Source organism: Cyprinus carpio, chromosome B22 (assembly GCF_018340385.1).
Source record: "Cyprinus carpio isolate SPL01 chromosome B22, ASM1834038v1, whole genome shotgun sequence".
In the NCBI taxonomy this organism is placed as follows: Eukaryota; Metazoa; Chordata; class Actinopteri; order Cypriniformes; family Cyprinidae; genus Cyprinus; species Cyprinus carpio.
In genome coordinates, this window is record NC_056618.1 from 3,222,454 (window position 1) to 3,236,820 (window position 14,367).

Genomic DNA, 14,367 nt, shown 5'->3' on the forward strand with positions numbered 1-14,367 from the left:
TTTACTACACAGAGCCGTAGTTCTCTGACAAGCTACGCAAAATCACATTCATAATCGCAGACGATATAATCTTGGATTATGAAATCGGCGAACTCGTTCACGATAATGACAGCTGTTTGCATATATTCTCAGTGAACTACTGCTCTGAGAGCATGCGAAAATACCACATTTAATAACGTTTTTATTTCAAACTCACTTCATAATGTCAGTCGAGTGTTTGAAATAAATCCACCTGTGAGAAGATGTGGCTTCTTACACAGAATATTTCATTGTATTCTAAGCAGTTGTTATGTGAATGTTTATGAGAGTTTATTTTTATATTTGCTTTTTTTTGATTTGAATTATAATAAGAAGAACTCAGATAAACCGTATATTGCCGTAGCCGTGTGTTTATTAGTCATGTTGAATCATTGAAAGCAGTTAAATCTTCTGTATACTCAGCTAGCGCTGTAGGCATTTCCTGGGTTTCTTCGTCTGGGTGTATTTGGAGTTTCTCTGGCCTTCGGATGGAGATTTACTGCTGATCACAGAACCGTGCTTCACTGAAAGGTACGCATGACAATCGCAGCTTCTGCCTAATCGTGATTTATTGCCTTTGTAATTTAATTTCAATTAATTGTGCAGCCTTAATCAGATCAATCTCTGTGAAGTTAATCGATCAGCTATAGGCAATAGGCAGCAATATTGTTATTCAGCTTTAGTCAGTTCAGTGATGATTCAGTTCAGTTCAGACAGATCTTAAGTATTTCCAATAGTGTTACTAAATGGTACTGCATGAAAATGACTGCTGTGAAAGACTCCCTGTGTGTCTTTAGTCAGGTAAAAGTCACTCCAGTGAGCGAATGTTACTGAGTCGGGCTGGTCAGGATGATCAGACATGCAGATCAATGTTGTGTTAGTGCTACAAAGCCAAACACTTTACATCCGAATCGACATAGGATTGGCTAATTACTGTTGGATCTGTGTTTTAAGCTGGGATATGAAAAGTACTGTAACGCTAAAAATTGGAATAGATTAAATGAATAAATGAAGAGTGAAGTTGTGGAGAAGCAACCACTAAGAAATAACATTTAAAGGAATAAAAAAAGCTCTGCTCACAGCCGTTTGTTTCTAAGAAACATTTCATAATGCCAGTTTATGGAAAGTACCCAACACCCACCTCACTCTCTCCTACAAACACTCCTTCAGCTGTAATCTGGCCTGGAAAAACTTACTACCACTCCAGTCCTGTCCTCCTGACAGACACGCAGTGCTGAAGTGAACACAGCCAGACCAGACCTTTACAGAAGACACACACCCAAACCTACAGACTGGCCCGAATGCCTCACAATAACCAGCAGCTCTTCAGGATGAAGTGTGCATTAGGAAAGGGCATTTTGGTCATTTAAGTGTTTCCCTGATTGCTCCTTGCTGTCAGTTCCCAGCCCTAACGTGCATCACCATACACAGCTCTGTCTTTCTGCTTCCCTGGTCGTTCTGTGCTGACAGTTCCCATGCCGTTCAGTGTTTAGCAGAGACAGACCCCACACATCTATCTACTGTAAACACACTTCAGCTCATCTGACTCCAGCACTGAGGACTGTAGCACCGTTAGCATGTTCCTTCGGTCTCTGTGAGAATGAGGATCAGTGTGGGCATGTGCTTACCTCCTTCACTGGTGCTGACGCTCATCCAGGCCGTCCAGTTGGAGACGCCCTGACTGCTCCGGCAGGCCACTCTGAGATCATACTGGCTGAAGACCTCCAGATCTGAGATCAGACAGCTGATGACCGGCGCGCTGACCGTCTGACTGGAGATGACCTGATCAGAGTCTTCACCAGAAGCTTTGACCTGAAAGATATGGTATTTGAACAAAATCATTACATGGGTCTTAGTGGTTTCTTAGCATTTCCTAGTGACATCTATAACAGGGATGAAGATCTCCTATGGGCCTGGCAGAATAGATTTTTAGACGATCAAAACCATTCATTTTTTGCAAAATTTTAAAATAGTGAATGTCTTTTTTAATTCACACTTCAACAAATCTCACTCTTCAAACAATTAGTATATTGAATGGACATCCAGTTTCTATGGAAAATTATTTTAATAAATGAGGCAAGAAGTCGTGTTTGGATCACTGATAACTTCACATTCACTTTCTGTTCAGGACAAAGAAGAAGCGATCTTTATCACTTCCCCTTTCCCCAGGATCCTGTGCTAGTGTCGGAGTAAACGCAGGGATATTCAGGAGTAAAATATGACTTACAACTTTATGTGTAAATAAATATTTGTCACATTCCTTGTTGGTAAGTTACCAGGTTTACATGTGTGACATGAGAAAAAAAGTCGCACTTCTTGCTTAAGTTATACTGAACCCAGAATATTCCTTAATACATAAACACACAAGCAGGTAGTCTGCAGTCTTCCTGAGCTGATCTTTGACACACCTTATAACCACACACACACACACACACGTTGTATTTCTGTTGAATAAAGTCATCTCCACCTGGAGACATGCTGCTGATGCGCAGCAGGACACATAAAAACAGCTCGCTCTGCACCAGAAACCTGCTGCCAGAAAACAAATGGCCTACACACAGTTATACTGCTTCAAATCGCTCTCGGCTGCAGGAATTAAAAAACTACAGAGAGGAAAGAAAGTTGCCTTTATAAACGAACAAATGCTTTATTGGCGTGACTGAGAATGATTACGAGAACTCCATTGAATTCAGGTTGCACACAAGTTTAAGCCAGAAATAAAACAACAAATGACCAAAAACAAAGTGTGGATCTCAGAGAAACTCTCTAGAAATGTCTAGGGTCAAATTAAGAACAAAAATAAGATTCCTTTAAACAATGCTAAATAAATAATTCTGGCATAAGTTATCTTGCTTCTCAATTCTCAATAATGTGAAGTGAAAAACAAACAGTATATATTTTCAAATAAAGAGTAAGTATACTGTAGGTCAGTTTTCGTTATTGTACACTACACCACAGGTATTTTCTCCCAAAATTGTGCAAAAAACTTCAAACGTCTGCACAATAATACACACATAGTTCTAATGTTTATCCTAATGTAGTGTGATTGGGTGAATGAAAGAACTGCCTCATGAATGGTTCAGTGCTGCGGTGCGAAAGAGCAGATGGTCATAATGCTGAAGCTGTTCTTGCTGATAATGGTGTAGAGCTTCATTCTGAAGTGAGGAGTCACACGTGATTCAGAGCGGAGTCAGTAAACAGTGAACGGAGCCGCTGTCACTGACTCACAGCGCTGCTGAATTCCCCCATCAGGGGTCAGTTTATCTCTGGCCGGTCTAAAAGACCTCAGAACAGCATTCACAATGACCTGAAGCATTTCTGGATTGGGGCTGACAGGTGTCTCAGTTCCTTCTAGATCCTTCACTTCAATTCAGGGCTAAACCCACTGCTGGAAAGAGGGAAATTAGATGCATGTGTCTTAAATATATATATTATAACTGAATGTCAGGGCTAAACTGCTAAAATGGTATGATTCATCATCATGATATCATTTATTAACAGTAAGCAGCTATGTCAGTTCAGAGAGTGTGATCATTTACTGTAACGCTAGCCAGCGGATGTGGGGAAGAGACATCAATGAGCTTAATTCATTCTGGAGCATTACACAACAAATATTAATTGTAGAAATTAATACATTATTCTTCCCACCCCTAGTAAAAATACCATATATATATATAATTTTTTTTTTTTTTTTTTTTTGACTTTGGGGTTAAATATAACCTGAATATACATACATAAACACATGAAAGATTTCAATGGCTGCCAAACCCCTGATAAAACTTTAATAGATTTGCAATGCTTTCTTTCTTTCTTTCTTTCTTTCTTTCTTTCTTTTTCTTATGTCAGATGAGTTCTGTTAAGATTTTCTGGTTCTTCCTTTGTTCTCTCTCTTCCTCTTTTATTATCCGTCAGTTCCTTCAGCATTGTGTTTAGTCTCAGTTTGGACCGTTGGGTTGTGTGTTTGTGAGGTTGGGTTGTGTTGAGCTGAGGAACAGAGGAGGGGTGCAGAGCTGTTTTTATTAGAATCAGGCACTTTGGGGTGGTGCTCAAGAGAAGGGGAGTGTATGACACACACACACACACACACACAAGCTTGCGTCCTACAAGGGCCCCAGAACATGGGGAACTGGGCCTCAGCAGTGAGTGGAACGGGCCTCTCTGGATGTGTGAAATGTGATACTCTACAGCACATGTGTGTGTAGGGAAAGAGTTCTGAACACAGACGCGTCACAAGCTTGTCAAAGTCAAATGATACAAACACACATATAATGACACAATCACTTATTCTGATATTGATCTAATGAAAGATTGTTTTTTTGTTTTGTTTTTGTTTTTTCAGGTACCTGAACAATGCAGTGGCTGATGGGATAGATTCCTCCAAAGCCCATGTGCCAAGACAGACGGATACTTGAATTTGTGATTTCTTCAGCTTTAATGTCATGGGGCTGGGAAGGAAGAACTAGACAAAAAGATAAAAAGTACTGTTTTTACATAAACATTGATTGATAAAAAAAGCTAAACTCTATTTGTGTTTCCACACTTCAGCTACATTCAGACTGCAGCAAAAGATCAGATTTTTTTATCTCATATGAGATTGCACAATCCACATGGAACCTGATCTTTTTGGTTCGAGGCGGTGGAGTGATAGTGAGCCGTTATTACAGTGACAGCTCTATACGAGCAGAACTTGAGTGGCCGCATACTAAATAATTAAAATGAAAATTAAATTTTTGATCTCTTTCCACTCATCCTCGTCTGCTCAAGAATTGGCTGTGTTTACGTCCTCATGACAGCGTGCTGCGTGCCATCTTTGTCACTGTTCAGGACCATGACCTTTTCACACTGGTATCTGATACTGGACACATTTAAAAAATAATGTAACTAGTTTAAAAAAATCAGCTATGAGCAGTAAATCCAAACTTTTTACTAAATCCCAAAGTATACTGAACGTGCACAGCCTGATTTTAGCAAATTCTACAGCAGCATTACATACATGCCTCATGGAGAAGCCAATCCTGCATATATTGCTACAAAATAACAGAGAGACGTGACTATAATATCAGTATAAATAAAATTATCTGATTAAAAAAGCACTAATTCACTCAATATTTATTATTGAAATATATATATATATATATATATATATATAGAGAGAGAGAGAGAGAGAGAGAGAGAGATATAGCTGGACAATGACATCACTGAATCAACAATGAACTGACTAACTGATAAACAATGTTATCTATTGTCTTTTTGCAATATCAGCACAGGTTTTTTTTTTTCAGTTTGACACTGTGTATGTTGTTTTTTTGGATTATTTGAAAAGGTCTGTATTTTTAAATAAAGGTGACTTGACTATGTGTGTGTGTATATATATATATAAATAAATAAATATATATGTGTTTATGCTTATTACAGTGTCAAGGACTATAGTGCACTGAAAACAGAGTCAATGTCTTGAAACAGGGCCTTGAACTCACTCACCGGTCACCACACCTGTGCCAGACGATGCCACACCTTTACGATTGTGTGCTTCACAGGAGAAAGAGCTGGTTTTATTCAAACCTGTTAAGGAGCAAAAAACCATGATTGAGAAAACCAGACCCAAAAATCCCCCAAAAACTGCAAACTTGTGTTGGGATGTGTTTGAGTTTCAGAATCTGTTTGTTGATTTAAACACGCTTTCATTTGGAGAATTAAAAAGAGCTGATTTGAAAAGAGCTACTTCTGCTTTCAGGAAAACACAGAAGACACACACACACACTGCACATGCTGACATTCACAGAAACATGTCAGATGAAGGCTCTCTTTCTCACACACAGCATTCTTCACACTCTCAGTGAAAATAATTCATGTGTGTCATTGAGGAACACTGTGTGTCCATTGTTAAAAGGCCACAACAGTTCAAAATCAAGGGTCACCAGATCAAAATCTGATGGACAAGGGCTGAGTGCTGTGTGTGTGTGTGTGTGTGTGTGAGAGAGAGAGAGAGAGAGAGAGTTCAACACAAGCCACATTTTGTTTAATCTCATTCTATTTCCTTCCCTAAAACACAATCTGTCTTCATCTTCAGAGATTCAAAGCAAACATACATTCTTTTAAGAGTGTAAATCCATTCATTGCTCAACTAAACATACTTTTGTCATATAATACAACACTGAAAGAACCTCACAGCATGATACACTTTCCCAAATAATATTACTAGTGTGCCTGTGCAAAGGTTGTGGCCATGATGTATTGTGGGTGTTTGCTATGTGATCATTAAGGTGATTTGTGTTTTTTGCTTTTTTATATGGAAAAAGTAAAAAAAAAAAAAAAAAATTAAATCAAAACCTTGACCATAAGTATAAGCAACAAAAATAGTGATGCTTGCCCTAGCAAACAGCACTGAATGCTTTACCATTAATGTTTAACATTCTCCCTTGTGACAGCCGGTGTGTGTGTGTGTGTGTGTGTGTGTGTGTGTGTGTGTGTGTGTGAGGCTGCTGCAGAGGCAGAAGGAATGTTATGGATGGAAAGAACTGCCATTTTAGTTTATGAAATTCTTGAATGAGTGTGAGTCAGTATGTGTGTTTGTGTGTGTGCGTGTGTGTGTGTGTGTGTGTGTGCGTGTGTGTGTGTGTGCAAGCAGAAGTGTCTCATTCCAAAGATGTGAATCCACCACTAATGGTCAGTTATCCATGATGAGTCAAAGACTCTCTCTCTCTCTCTCTCTCTCTCTCTCAGTACAGCTGGAACAACAACACAGGCTGTATGTGGCACTCTGCTGTGGCAGGTTTTCAAAGGCCTCCTCCTCCTTCTCCTCATTTTTTTCCTCCACTCTTTCTTCCTGTTCAGCTTTCCTCTCATCTCCTGCTGCTCTTTCACTAGTAAGCAAAGGCCAGCGTCTCAAAGGATGATTCCCATTTGGAAAAAAGCCAGACAGTTTGCCTACTGCAGAGAGTCTGTGTGTGTGTGTGTGTGTGTGTGTGTGTGTGTGTGTGTGTGTGTGTGTGTGTGACCAGTTGTGAAGAAAACATGTCTTAAAGTAAAAATAGAGATGAATAACTTGTAATACTAGTCTAAGCAGTTTATGAAACAGGCCTCTGGTTTCTAAATATAAATATGCACTTCACATATAAGTGATGTGAACAAACCCCTCTTTTTGAGCAGTATAGCAGAAGTACTGAATACACTAGCAAACACCACTAATACTAGCTGCAAATAATTATACTGTATGGCCTTACTGCACCTTTATTTAGTACTGAAGTGAGCTATTATGTGGAATGGGTACCAGTCTTCACTGTCGTGTTGAGATGTTGTATTTTATTTTGTTTTGTTTATTATTTGTTTAGTTGTGCTTTGTTTGTGTAAGTGAGTGTATTTAATTATTGTTCACAGAATATGGTATCTCTTCAAAGTTTATGGTGAAATGCTCTTCTCCACTCCTCAGATGCATAAAACATTAGTCTTTAAAGACAGTGTTTCTTCAGTAAAGAAAACACTGAACTTATTCAAACACAATACTATTCATTGGTTAAATATCTGTAAAACTCACAGACAAATGTAAAGTGTGAGCAACAGCATTGGTTTATGAAAAAAAGAACAAAAATATGGTGATACAAGGTATTTGTTGTTAAGAAATTTTTTTTTGATAAAAACAACCCAAGTGTAGAGTCATGTAGAGTGAGGTCAGTACCTGAGATGTTGAGTGTTGAGGGGGACAGGGATATGGGGTCCTTCAGGTTATTGAGAGGAGCTCCGTCCTGAAGCCAGATGACCCGCACAGGATCAGGAGGACCGTGAGCCACACAGCGCAGACTCAGCTCTTCGTTAGCTACGACTGACAAATCCTGAGGCTCTACCGAGAAATGCGGGAGACCTGGGGGAGAGAGAAAGACTGTTAGGGAATCCATAAATATAACATTAATACACTATAGAGGAGTCCACTGTTATAGTCTCGACCCAGACGCCCAGTCAGCAGTCAGGAGATCAATTCACAATTCACATTTTGGAACAAAAGATTTTAAGTAAGACATTCAAAAAGTGAAATACCTTCTAGTTCAATGTGTCCCTCCATGGATAATATCTCCTCTTCACCAGAGGACACCGCACACTGATAGGAGCCCATATCTGAGAGCTGCACCTCCTCTATCCTGTACGCAGAAGGAGAATACTATTCATTTGAGACTGCAGTCACATTTCAATAGATTCATTTGGCAGACACTTTTCTCCGAGGTGAATTTCAGTGCTTTTAATGTTTCAGTTTTATCAGTGTGTGTGGTCTTTGGGAATCAAACCCTTGACATATGCATTGCTAGAGGCATAGCACCAGTCAGCGTTACATGTCCGTGGCTGGGTTTGATCAGTGCTGGGGGTCACAGGTAATCCATTTTATAGATGTTTACTGACAAAAGAGTCATATTAGAATTGAAAATATACCTGCTAACCGATCAGCAAATTGCCAAATAGAAAAAGTGACATAAGCATACCTATCACACTACTTTCCATACAAATTCAGGAGGTATCATAATTCAGTTCTGTTATTAGGTACATATATAGGCAATAACATAATATGCTAGTTTTAAAAGTTTCTGCAAATCTGATCATGGACAGAGGAAACTGAAAGAACGGTTTAATGGAAAGGCAGTGTAAATGTCCTCATTAAACAGGTATTCCTACTTGAGTTCACTAAAAACCAGCCAGCCGTTCTCATCTTCGGGTAACTGCATCTGGTTGGTGTCGGCAAACTCCAGCGGCTGTCCCTCCTTCAGCCAGAGCACATCCAGCGGCCCCTGGTCCTCGCCGTCCGCTCGCAGGACGCACTGGACAGCCACTGGCTTCCCAAGAGAGGAGGTCACGTTCTTAGGGCTCTCCACGAAATGTAACCCTACACAGTGCAGGAAAATCATGGAAAAACCATTAAGTCAAAAGTAAAGTCGAGTTTATCACTTAAACTTCAATAACCTCTGTTTGCTTTGAAGAGCAGATGAATTAAACAAATGTGTGGTACTTTGGTGCTGATTAATTGCCACGCAGGGCCTTTAAATGTTGTTGTTTTTTTTTAATGGTATGTCATTTGCTGTAGTTTGAAGAGCTGGTCAATAAAATTAGAGGGTTTCCACATCATTTCTGAAGATTCATGCCTTTATAAAACTAGATCAGCTCTAAAACAGTGGTTCCCAACCCTGGTCCTTATCTGACAAGTCCATTACTGGTCTCACCGATGAGCTGATGAGCTGAAGCAGGCGTGATGGGACCCGCAAGGACCTGGGTTGAGAAGAACACTGCTTCTTAGTAGCCACTAGGAGTCCACCCCAAAGTGTGGGCTCTTCCGTTTAAGTCTAAGGGAGTGTTTGCTCCCTTGTCTCTCAGTACAAAAAAACATCACATGAACTTATCAGTCAAAACTCCTTTTCAATGCCATTGGTGTGGTTTAGCTTTGTGAACTGATTTTGTAGGGGATGTTTTCAAAAACACAACCAACCCTCCCTTGCGTGGATTTTTAGGATGCGGATACGACCGCAGGACAGTACATCAGCTCCATGCATGGCCATCTGCCTGGAGAACTGAAATGTTTTAAATTCCCGTGTCAGCATGGAGCCGATAACAAGCTCTGCAGCTGAAGCCGGAGAGATAGCAGAGGTGTGTAATCCAGCATTAGGCCAGTTCCGTGTAGGTTCGCTACGGATGATGCAACTCATTCCGAATTCCTTCCTGCTTAATAAATCCAGTTTAGGATCTTCTCAAGGCTGTCAGACGCTGCCCTGACCCTTAACCTTTGACTCCATGAAGATTATTTAGTCCAGAGTGACATGACAACCAAAACACTTATAAACACAACTGTCTCTCATCTATGTGCTTTAGCAACAATAAATCTGACTGAGTTTTTGAAAATGGTTCATAAAAAAACATTATTCACATTCAGGTGCACACTTAACAAATACACTTAAAGGTTTAAGCAACAGCAATAGTTTTTCCAAGAGTTTAACATTGCTTTCAGTCCATTCGAAGTGTGTTCAGATATGAATGGGACAAACAACATGTGGACACTGTCAGTCTTTCAGCGAAGGATTAGGAGAACACACACGTACACACAAATACAGAGACACGGGTCCCAAGTTGATATTTAAAATGAGGCCCACTAAATCCTCCTGTCGTGGTTAGTTTTTTCTTCTTTACTTTGCTACAGTGGCTTTTAGCTTCACTAGTTCTTTTAAACATTTCTGGGCGGTCAGCTCTGACCTGAACTGTCTTCTGCAGCCTCCCTTTGAATCTGAGGGTTTAAAGTCAACATAAAATGCTCATTCAAATCCATTTTATTCTCCTAATTTGAAACTTTGCATTCAACACAAAGAAACTATCCGGCAAGAACTGATTGTCTTTTGAAAAGTGGCCTCTATATGACTTTTTTTTATTTGCAATAAATAACCAAGAAATAAAGGTCAATTTAGATTTGTTTTTTTTACACACACACACACATATATATATATATATATTTTATATTTTAATATATTTTACACAAGGTGCTGTTATTACACCTACATTTACTTTCATTTGCATTCAATACACTGAAACATGCAATACTGGCATAATATTATGAATATTAATTTCTTATATTTACAAATCCTTATTTATAAATATTAAAATCTTACAATAAACATTTTTATAAATTAGTGAGGACAATTTTGAGGACAAATTAAGGCATTATTCAGTGATCTTCATCTCCGTCTGAGTTAGGGACCAGAACCTGCCGCCTCGAGAAGCTTTATGACAGGTTTTACTGCAGTGACGGCTGTTTAAATGAGCAATCTAAATTCTGCTCTGTTCCTCACACTAGACCAGTCCTGCACTTTTGAGATGTCTCCCTAATCAAACACACCAGATTCAACTCATCAGCTCATTAGTAAAGACTCCAACACCTCAAATATGTGTGTAAGATAAAAGAGACGTCAGAAACGTGCCGTGCTGGGGTTCTCCAGGACCAGGATTGGGAAGCACTGCACTAGAGGACCGCCGCTGCGACACATCACCATTTGGACTACTTTTGGTACTACTTCTGAGATTTTCACAATAAAGAAAGTATGTTTTTCTTTATACTGTACATATTTTAAAAAATGGTTTTGGTTAGGTTTAGACGTAGGAGTGGGATAAGCAAAAAATGTCAAAATATATTTCAATGCTATATTGTTACTAAAATTGTCATTGCAGATCTACATATTTCTGTCCATTACATTATGTCCATTGAATAAATTTTTTATGTTCTCTATAAAGTGGTTATGTTTAGGTTTGGGGGTAGGGTTAAGGGTCAAACTCACAGTTTAGTTTAAACACGCCTGATCCAACTAATCAGGTCCTTTAGGCTTATTTGTATACTACATGGTGTGTGTGTTGGAGCAGGGCTCCGGGGCTAACACCCCTGGGTTATCTAAAATGTATCTATAAAATCGTAAAAGTGTAACTATCAAATATCTTTATAATATTAAAGATTTGGGAAAAATATTTTAAATTTCTTAATAATATTGTAATAATAATAATAATAATTTATATATATATATATATATATATGTCAGTGGCCCTTGGCTTGGTATCGTTGGCAGAATTCGGCCCCCAGGGAAAACTAATTGAGGAACCCTGTTTTCAGTAGGTCCTTACTGTACATTTTAGCATCTATCCAAAGACCTTAAATGTACCTTTGTACCTATTTATGTTATGTAGTAATCCCTATGAATAAAGAATGAGAGCAGGCTGTCCTCCTTAACATTATCTTGTAAGGTGTTGTTGTAAAATGTTATAGAGTCAATGATCATCAGTAAAAATCGCCAACTACTAACCCTAAGGAGAAGCAGCCCCGCAAACATCCCTCTCCATTATCATTACCATTATCACCAGACTAACACAAATCACTCTTCCTTTCCTCTTTTGTTTTCACTTCTACACCCATCTCAGTCCCCCGTGCCTTTTTATTCCATTCTATTTCAATTCACCCCCTCATCCATCCCTTTGGCCCTAACTCAATCCATCATTTCCCCTGTCTGATCTGATTCAGCATGGCCCCCGAGCCACATTCCTTCTGAATCCCTCATCCACGCGGCGTGTTTAGGCTGCCCGTCTTCAGGATCAGAGAGCTTCGATGTGAGAGTCTGATAAGTGTCCAGTCTGCCAGACATCACATCACGCCTCGAGTCTTCGCTCAATTTCACATCACACATAAGGGCCGCTCACAGACACATGTAGACTGTAAGTTTGTGGTAAACACCTAAAGCCATTATCTTCTGCAAGACAATGTAGACGGAAAGCATGAACGATGCCTCTGTTATGATGCAATGCAGTTACTAGAGTGTTCTGGTTGGTTGCTAAGGTCTTGTAATGTTATTGTTAGGGCATTTCTAGGGTGTTCTTCTAAAATAAAATAAGATATTGAAGTCTCCATATACAGCCCAGGTCCCTCCTTCAGTGAAGAGAGTAAGTGCCATTGTTTTGAAAAGGACCAGCACACACAGTTCTCCTCCGCTAGCCGAAGAGCAAAGATGTGTGGCATGAAAAGAGACATCATCATGTGTCTTTTTGTTGCTGTCTGCCTCAAAATGAGATGTACTGACGATAAATAAGATTCAAAAGATGCTTGTATATTGGACCAAAGGTTTTTGGACACTTTAGTCACAAATGCTTTTCTCAGAAATATATTAATTTATCTGAATTGCAATTATTTACACTGATTGATGGAGACAGGCCATTTTAGTGAATATGAAATGTTCCCCTTAAGTTCACACAGAAGAACATCTACAGCTGTAGTCTTTAACTTGGTAAAAATTATCTTCATTTTAACACTATATCTATTGTTCTATCAAACATAAGCATTTTTGCATTTTTTGAAACTTCATTCTGTGATAACTTGCTTGCAAAGTGACAAGTGTTATCTAATTTAAACATTTTTAAAAAGTAACTAGAGTGTCTAAAAAGACCACTATATGTGCTGAAACAACACACCGATTATATTTTACCTCCATATTCAATGAATGAATGAATGCTCAGAAAACTTTTTGTTAAGAAATGATGCCGAACATCTCTTACCTGACAGACGCTCCGCGGCCCCGAGGCGCGTCACCGTCACGAGCAGCAGAGTCAAGCTCGAGACGCGCATTCTGTTCAGCGTCGGTGTCGCGTGGGAATCAGTGACGGATCGCATCACCATCGCATCGTTTCAGCTCTCCACAGATGAGCGACTCTTCTGGGGCAAACACAGATTCCTCAGCGGTTGGGGGGAAAACTCGAATCCTCAGGCTCAAAATAGCAGCTGACAAGTTGTCCCCAAAATTGTCATCTGCTGAAATCTGTTTCCAAAAGCAGCACAAGCAGTTAATTCTTCCTTTCTTCTTTTTCAAATTCTTTTCCCCCACTTCTTTAAGCTCAAAAACTGTTTAGTATAATCCTGAACGTGTATTAGGCTGTTGCAGCGCCTAAAGCCCAACCAGAGCGCTGTTATTTTTGGAATCACGACGCGTATCTTTATGTCAGAATTTCCTTTTGCCTCCAAAACTCCTCTCCCATCAGGACGCCTTTATTACCCTCCAGACCAACTCACATTCCTCCACTCAACTTTTGTGCATTCTGTCTTTCTCCTCCCCTCCTCCATCTCTGCCTCCTGTGCGCCTCCCTCTCGGAGCTCCGACACACACACACACACACACACCCCTTCACCTTACAGACTTCACTAGCCCTACAGACACACACACACACACACACACTCTTTCAGTTTGACTCAGTTTGTCTATGGATGAGTCGTTTTAGTAATGGCTTAAAACTTGGCTGAAAACTTAAAGGTGACGTATCGTGAAAATCGGACTTTTCTAGGTTTTAAGTGCTATAATCAGGTCCCCGGTGCATCTACCGACCAATGAAACATGAAAAAGATTAACACAGTAACTGTTTCAGTAAGCCTTTTTCTTCTGATTTCACTCCCTAGTGATGTGGCAAAGGGACCTCATCATAATGTCACCGCCCCTTCATCTGTCAGTCTCCACTGTCGCGATGCTTTGATTTAGAAAGCGACAGCGGTGTACAGCTCTAATGCCAGGGTGATGTTTGAGCAAAACACGCCAACTCTTCTGTCTTTGGCTGCACAGAAGAGAACAGAACACTGCTGAGAACTTAGTTTAGTACTCACATGCTGTGACAGCCGCTTAATGTCCGTGTGCACTCAGAAAACCGTCTATCAGAAGTTCAAACTCATATGGTTTAAAACGCATGATTTCAGCGCGATAAACATGATAATCAGAACCAAACCAGATGTTTTTAGCAGGTCCAAGCTGTAATGACGCAGCTCTATTCTGGAAAAGGGGGCGGAGCAGCAACTCGTTTGCATTTAAAGAA

The 14,367-nt window shown here is 39.8% G+C and overlaps 1 protein-coding gene across 1 annotated transcript in view; it reads right to left on the minus strand.

Annotated features, from left to right (window-relative positions):
- LOC109092662 (tyrosine-protein kinase receptor UFO) overlaps positions 1–13,651 on the minus strand; it is a 47,012-nt gene extending 33,361 nt beyond the window's left edge. The window contains exons 1-7 of the mRNA XM_042749997.1: positions 13,069–13,651; positions 8,677–8,884; positions 8,050–8,150; positions 7,694–7,876; positions 5,500–5,580; positions 4,362–4,477; positions 1,647–1,830 (exon numbers count right to left, since the gene is read on the minus strand). Coding sequence (XP_042605931.1) covers positions 1,647–1,830; positions 4,362–4,477; positions 5,500–5,580; positions 7,694–7,876; positions 8,050–8,150; positions 8,677–8,884; positions 13,069–13,189 — 994 coding nt within the window. The 5' untranslated portion in view covers positions 13,190–13,651. The remainder of the gene's footprint in view (positions 1–1,646; positions 1,831–4,361; positions 4,478–5,499; positions 5,581–7,693; positions 7,877–8,049; positions 8,151–8,676; positions 8,885–13,068) is intronic.
- Positions 13,652–14,367: the final 716 nt, after the last annotated feature.